Source organism: Eptesicus fuscus, chromosome 7 (genome assembly GCF_027574615.1).
Source record: "Eptesicus fuscus isolate TK198812 chromosome 7, DD_ASM_mEF_20220401, whole genome shotgun sequence".
Taxonomy (NCBI): Eukaryota; Metazoa; Chordata; class Mammalia; order Chiroptera; family Vespertilionidae; genus Eptesicus; species Eptesicus fuscus.
Genome location: NC_072479.1, coordinates 47,758,242 through 47,765,430, shown reverse-complemented (window position 1 = coordinate 47,765,430; position 7,189 = coordinate 47,758,242). Strand labels below are relative to the sequence as shown.

Sequence of the window (7,189 nt, the reverse complement as noted above, 5' to 3'; positions counted from 1 at the left end):
GTAAGCTTTAGGGCGTAAAGTGCAAATAGCTGTCCCTGCTTTATAACTAAGAAAACAGCTACCACAAGGGGGAGCAAAGTCACAGAATTAGAATCACAGTTGTCTGTCTCCCAAAGTTGGATCACCTGGATCTCTGGATTTTAAGTCAAAGGCATTCTCCATATCCAGCTGTGTGAGGCAAAGTGAACTCTTTTTTTTTTTTTTTAATATATACTTTATTGATTTTTTACAGAGAGGAAGGGAGAGGGATAGAGAGTTAGAAACATCGATGAGAGAGAAACAGAGAGTTAGAAACATCGATCGGCTGCCTCCTGCACACTCCCCACTGGGGATGTGGCCACCCGCAACCAAGGTACATGCCCTTGACCGGAATCGAACCTGGGACTCTTCAGTCCGCAGGCCGCAGGCCGATGCTCTATCCACCGAGCCAAACCGGCTACGGCCAAAGTGAACTCTTAAATACGGGAAAGATAAGGAGAACTTGACAAAGAGAAAACTGTGAAAGAATATAATTGACATGTCGCCCTAGCCAGTTTGGCTCAGTGGATAGAGCATCGGCCTGTGGTCTGAAGGGTCCTGGGTTCAATTCTGGTGAAGGGCACATGCCCGGGTTTCAGGCTTGATCTCCAGTAGGGGGCATGCAGGAAGCAGCTGATCAATGATTCTCATCATTGATGTTTCTATCTCTCTCTCCCTCTCCCTTCTTCTTTGAAATCAATAAAAAAATATTTTTTAAAGAAGAATAATTGACTTGTCAATTAGACTGAATGGCTGGATAAGAAGAGCTTCACCAAGGGAAAACTATGAATCAGTCACACACATCTCACTGCAGATGCATTGGTTTCACATGCTTAAAGGGACTATCAGTTCATAGGAAGCAGAATGGAAAATGAGGAAAACCGACTTTCGAGGCAATCTGCTATGGGCTGGAATTCTGGCCTCGGCAGGCCTTTTCACATTTACTGAACGTTCCAGATTCTCATCTGCAAAATCAGAACAATGCTGTCCACCTTGTAGGGTTCTTGTAAGAAGGTATGCAAAATGCTCTGTTTAGTGGATGGGACCCAGTTCTCAGCAACAATACAATGGTGGCTTACTAATATTGACATTAACATTCAAGAAAATTTATTGGCTGTTTATTGGACACCATGATGAAATCAAAGATAATTAAGATACTGTCCCTAAATTATTATTATTAATTTTTCATCCTCACCCAAGGGTATGCTTTTATTGATTTTATTTTTATTTATTTTTAATAATTTTAGAGAAAGAGGAAGGGACAGAGTGAGAGGGAGGGAAAGAGAAACATTGATGTGAGAGAAGTACATCAAGGCAACTATACGTGTGCCCTGTCCGGGGTTTGGACTTGCAACTTAAGTATGTGCCTTGACTGGTAATTGAACCCATAACCTTCCAGTTCATGGGATGACGCTCCAACCAACTGAGCCACACTGTCCAGGGTTTGTCCTTGGGTTTTCTTTCTTTCTTTTTAAAATATATTTTATTGATTTTTTACAGGGCGGAAGGGAGAGGGATAGAGAGTTAGAAACATCGATGAGAGAGAAACATCGATCAGCTGCCTCCTGCACACCCCCCACTGGGGATGTGCCTGCAACCAAGGTACATGCCCTTGACCGAAATCGAACCCGGGACCCTTTAGTCCGCAGGCCGATGCTCTATCCACTGAGCCAAACCGGTTTTGGCTGTCCTTGAGTTTTAAATAGCATTCTTTCAAAGACTAAAACTGAGATAATAATAAATTGCACTTCTCAGGTGTAAATATAAAGTAAATCCCAGCCCAGCTGGCATGGCTCAGTGGTTGAGCATCAACCCATGAACCAAGAGAGTCATGGTTCGATTCTGGGTCAGGGCACTTGCCTGGGTTTCAGGCTCGATCCCCAGTGTGGGGCCTGCAGAAGGCAGCTGATCAATGATTGTCTCTCATCATTGATATTTCTATTTCTCTATTCCTCTCTGAAATCAATAAAATATATCTAAATAAGTAAATTCCAGTAACACCATGGACGGCTGATATGAATCACATTTAGATTTGACTACATCGTCGCAAAGCAAGATGCTTGCCGCTGGTCTCTTTCTCCCCATGGCCGACCTATCTTTCCCCGCTGCCAACAGTCATCTTTATAAAACACGTATGTGATCATGACACTTCGCTACTTAAAAGGCTCCCTGCTGTCTGCAGAACTGTGTCCAAGAGCTAAGCACAGGAGGCCTCTCCCAGTTGGCCCTGACCTTCCTCCCCAGCCTCTGCTTTGGCTATTCTGGCTCTTCACCCTAAGCTCTTACACAAGACAGTTCCACATGAAATTAGGGCAGTCAGGGTCCCATAGTTAATCTCCTGTGCCCTGTGTGCAAAATGGAAAAGAACTTAAATTTTTAATATTTTTCCTTACATTCTAGCCTGTTGTTATAAAGTAAAAAGATTTGCTTAAAAACACATTTTTAGCCCTAGCCGGTTTGGCTCAGTGGATAGAGCATCAGCCTGTAGACTGAAGGGTCCCCGTTCTATTCAGGTCAAGGGCATGTACCCGGGTTGCGGGCTGGATACCCAGTAGGGGGCGTGCGGGAGGCAGCCGATCAATGATTCTCATCATTGATGTTTCTTTCGCCCTCTCCCTTCCTCTCTGAAATCAATAAAAATATTTTTTAAGAAATCAGTTTTTAAAGCTGTGCAATTAAATACAACGTGATGATCAATTGAAACATGCATGTATATGAATATTTTTCAGCTCTCAGAGATCTGGTATTTTAGTGGAGGACATCTTGTAACTCCATTTGCAATTGTCTGGGTATGATAGGCCCCCCCACCGCCCCCCAATGCAATAAACTCTCTGGGTTGACCAAACTACTTACTATTTATCCATTAAATCCAGTTCAAATACCATTTCTCTGGAAAGCCTTTCTCCCCAAATCTCCTTTCTCCTTTCTCTGGGCTCCCAAAGCCAGGAGTATTTCTCTTACAGCATATTGTGCCGCCTGTAATTATTTATTCATACCACAATAGATGTGAGATCCTTTAGGGCAGGGTCTGAACCAGAGTCCCTCGCTCTTAGCTCGGCGTTTGGCCTGCAGGAAGAACTTTAAAGTTTATCCCTGGATACATGAATGAATGTTCACAGCCTAAAATTCCCCACACTCTTCAGATTTTGCAGGAAAAACATTTTCGTATTGGGCACGCCTTTGGATACATCACTTTGATAAATCAGGCCCATAATATTTGAGAAGTGATTTGAAAGGAGCCAGAAAAGGAGATTATATCTCTATCTATCATCTATCATCATCTATCTATCTATCTATCTATCTATCTATCCATCTATCAATCATCTTCTCCCGTCAAAAAGGTAGTGACCTCCTAAGTGTGACCTATTCCCACTCCCGCCTTTCCCACCATCCTAGCTCCCCGAGCTGCTGCCAGGAGGGGAGAATATTGTGTTGAGATGGGTATTTTCTCCGCTTCGATTGAGGAGCTTCGCCTTCCTTTGATTTTTAAAAGCCCCGTCGTTCACAATCCAGTCTCGTTTTCCTACTGGGGTCCCACATCTGGGAGTCACATCCTTTCTGTCATGGAGACATCTAACTCTGGATTTCTGCCCTGGAGTCTGAAAAGAGCCCCCTCCAGGTCTCCCACTCTCGGCCAGAGAAGACTCCCAGGTTGGGAAGAGGTTTCCCAGCCTCTGGGACCGCGATCCCGGCCGCGCGCGGACCCAGCGCAGGGAGGGGCGAGGCCGGGGCGGGGCTGCGCTTGGCCGCGGGAGGCACCCATCTTCCCAGACCAGCCCGGCCTCTCCCCCACCCGGCGGGGCGGGGACGGAGAATGGCAGGGGCGACCGCGCCGCCCCCTCCCACGAGCCTGCTCCATCTCTCCGAGTCCCGCGCGGGCCGGCCGGGGGTCGCCGCCCGCAGCTCACTCGCCGGGAGCCGGGAGCCGCGGGCCGCGGGCGCGCCGGCAACTTCGCGGCCACTGGGGGCGCGGCTCCGCCCGGCGCGAGTGCGAGTGCCGCCGGCGGCCTCCGGGGGGCAGCAGCGGAACGGGGGACGGGGAGAAAGTGGCCGCGTCGGCGCCCAGGGGCTGAGAAGGCGGAGGCCCCTCGTGGAGCCGGCTCCGGAGACCTGAACTCCGGCGGGGCTGCGCCCAGGACGCGTTGGAGCGGCGCCGCAGCCGCCCTCCCGTCTTCAACTGGACCCGCTGTCGGACCGCGATTCCTCCGTCCGGGCGGCGGCGGCGGCAGCCTTTGCCGACGGGAGCGCGGCGGGCGCGGCAGCAGCATCCCCACCCGGCGGGACCCCGAGCGCGGAGCCGGCGGCTGGAGCAGGAAGGGAGGTTCGCCGCGCCCGCGGTGCTCACGTTCTCCGGGGCCCGCCCTCCCCCGCGGGCCCGGACCCGAGCGCCCGGTGCGGTGTCTAACAATGGTGCGGAGCGCCGGCGCGAACCCCGCGCCCGCCCAGCGGTCGTAGAGGAAGTGGCCGGGCTCCGGGCGGGGTGGGCAGGGAGACGCCCCCCGCCACCCGCTCGCTGGAGTTCGTCTGCGCGCCCGCGGGCCTCTCCGGCCCCCCACCCCCGGGCACCCTCCGGATCACCGACGGCTGCTCGACCCGGGAGCATGGTGCCGGCGCCCGGGTTAATCTAGTACTCGGTTCGCTCCTTTTCCCCCCCACCCCGCCGCTCCCGCCTCTCCGTGACCGCCTGCCGGTGCTGCCTCGGGGTCCCCGGCGTGTGGGAGCTCAACTCTCCGCCTCTCCAAGGAGACTGGTGTGTGACCACCTCACCGGACTTGCCCATTGAGAGCAGACCCAGAACAGCTGGATAATGTCCACTCCGAGCAGATTCAAAAAGGACAAAGAGATCATAGCCGAGTATGAAAGTCAAGTCAAAGGTAAGGATGGGAGCGGCCGCCCGGCTCCTTTTGTGTGCTTTCTTGTCATTGTGCTCTCGGGGAGTTGCGTTTCTAACTTGGGGGTCTGCGTTGGAGGGAGGTTGCGAGGGGACAGTGGGAGCGCCCGGCTGAGCCACCGGGGCTGCGTCGTGCAAGACAACCCCCGTCCCAGTCCTCGCCCCGTCAAACCCCCGGGAGCTGGAAACCCGGTGGCTTTCCTGGGCTGCCAGCGCGCACCTCCCCAGGGGCTTTCACTTAACCAGCGCCTTCACCTGGGCAACTTCCATGGGCGGCAGGCAGCACCCGTGGTTCCTGCCCAGTTCTCACCATCGTCATTATCCCTATTATTCTTTTAAAATGATGCCATTGTCACACCATAGTTTTTTTTTTTTTTTTTTTTAAGGAGTCATTTTCAGGAAGTCAGGACCCCAAGTGGTCTAGAGCTTCATTGAGTGCAGGCAATTTTGACATCGACACTGTTCACTCTTAGTTTATTAGGGCGAGGCCCCCTTTTATAAAACAACTCCCCGGAAGCATGGCAGTTAAGCCAAGCAAGGACGAGTAGATCTGACTCCTCCTTTCCGAAGGGCCAGAATTCTCACTGCCATCTTTCACCCTCACACGGGAACGTTGCTTTATCATTTGCTGGAAGCCACTTGCCTGCAAAAGGACGATTCGAATATTTAAGTACGTAGTTGACATTTACCTTGTCCACTAATGAAGGGACCTAATTAAGGTTGACTCGACATTTTTACGTGCTTTTGTGGTTCGAGAATATGTTTTCTCCCTAGAACAACTATTTTGTGTTGCCGTTGAAGTGTTTCATAAACATAGATGTTTATTGTTGTTTTTTTCCCCCTCTTGGGCGGTCTCTCGGGGTAGCTCTCTCTATTGAGACAATGGATGGAGTGTGTAGGTACCTACTGCTCTTTGGAATATTCAATGCAAAGTTCATTAAAATTGCTATGTAGACACCTGTGTGTTTGTACAGCTACAGTCTTATGAAAGGCATTCCTGTACTTGCCTTGGGTGTTCTTTTGTGTGGTCAAGTTGTGAAAATGCCTGGAGTCCTGGGAAAGGACCTCTCACCTGAGTGTGGGTCTGGACCAGCTCATCCTGACACCAGGCACCCAGTGTACCAGCCCAGGAGCTCGTGTCTCCTTTCTGCTGACCCCTGCAGTGGAGTTAAGCTAACCATGGCTCGGGAAGATTTTTATCCGCTTGTAATTAAGATAATTTATACTTACAGGACCTGGTTCCATTGACCTGGACATTTTATTAGCAGAGAAGTAATTATTTCTTTAGAGACAGGAAAACTTGGTAGTGAGTACATCCTTTCTTTTCTTTTCCTTTTTTTAAAAAATATATTTTTTATTGATTTCAGAGAGGAAGGAAGAGGGAGAGAGAGATAGAAACATCAATGATGAGAGAGAATCATTGATTGGCTGCCTCCTGCTCGAGCCCGCAACCCTGGCATGTGCCCCTGACCAGAATTGAACCTGGGACCCTTCAGTCCGCCAGGCCCACGCTCTATCCACTGAACTAAACCTGCTAGGGCGTCCTTTCTTTTCTTAATGAGTCCAACACAGCTTAAACCCTTTCATTCTCCGGTAGAACGCCTGTTCATAATCACTGTTCCTCTGTGTAGTGTTCCACATAGCTCTTTGTGGCAGGTCCTCCATGGGTGGCGGTCTGGATTTCCCGCTGCATGCATTTCCTAGTATTGGCTTAGCTATTTCTGCTCTGAGGCCATTTGTCCATGATCACGTTCTCATCTGAAAAATAGTCTCATGATTAACTTCTTTCAGAGTATGTGAATTCTATAGTTATATGGTTACTTATATGCTTGAGAGTATAGACCCTCTACATTAATTAAAAAGCAGTCAAATGGGAGGTGTTGCAATGTTTAAAATGTGTATATCCAACCCAGTCCAAGGAAAAATTATGAACGTGGTGGAGATTATTTTTGGAACAAAATTCTATCCCACAAAAAGTGATCTTTCCTCTATTCCCTTCAACCCTAACTTACACACACCCTGGAGTCCTCAGGCGGCTTTATGACTCTTTACTGCACTTGACCTGCCCTTCTCATGAGGACCTGTGAGCAGACTTGAATTACCTCTCCTGCAGTACTTGCATGTCTTCTGTCTAACCCAGGTCATTCTATCCATATGCAAATACGGGAGTAGGGGAATACTGTGAAGTCAGACCATGCACACATTTAATGGCACAAATTCAACTGTAGTTGTATGTAAAATCAAGAGGAGAGGGGGAGAGAAATGATGGTTAAATAGTGC

At 49.7% G+C, this 7,189-nt stretch overlaps 1 protein-coding gene across 1 annotated transcript in view; it reads left to right on the top strand.

Moving 5' to 3' along the window:
* The first annotated feature begins 4,064 nt into the window (after positions 1–4,064).
* SRGAP1 (SLIT-ROBO Rho GTPase activating protein 1) overlaps positions 4,065–7,189 on the top strand; it is a 266,339-nt gene continuing 263,214 nt past the window's right edge. Inside the window, exon 1 of the mRNA XM_008148740.3 lies at positions 4,065–4,892. Coding sequence (XP_008146962.2) covers positions 4,826–4,892 — 67 coding nt within the window. The 5' untranslated portion in view covers positions 4,065–4,825. The remainder of the gene's footprint in view (positions 4,893–7,189) is intronic.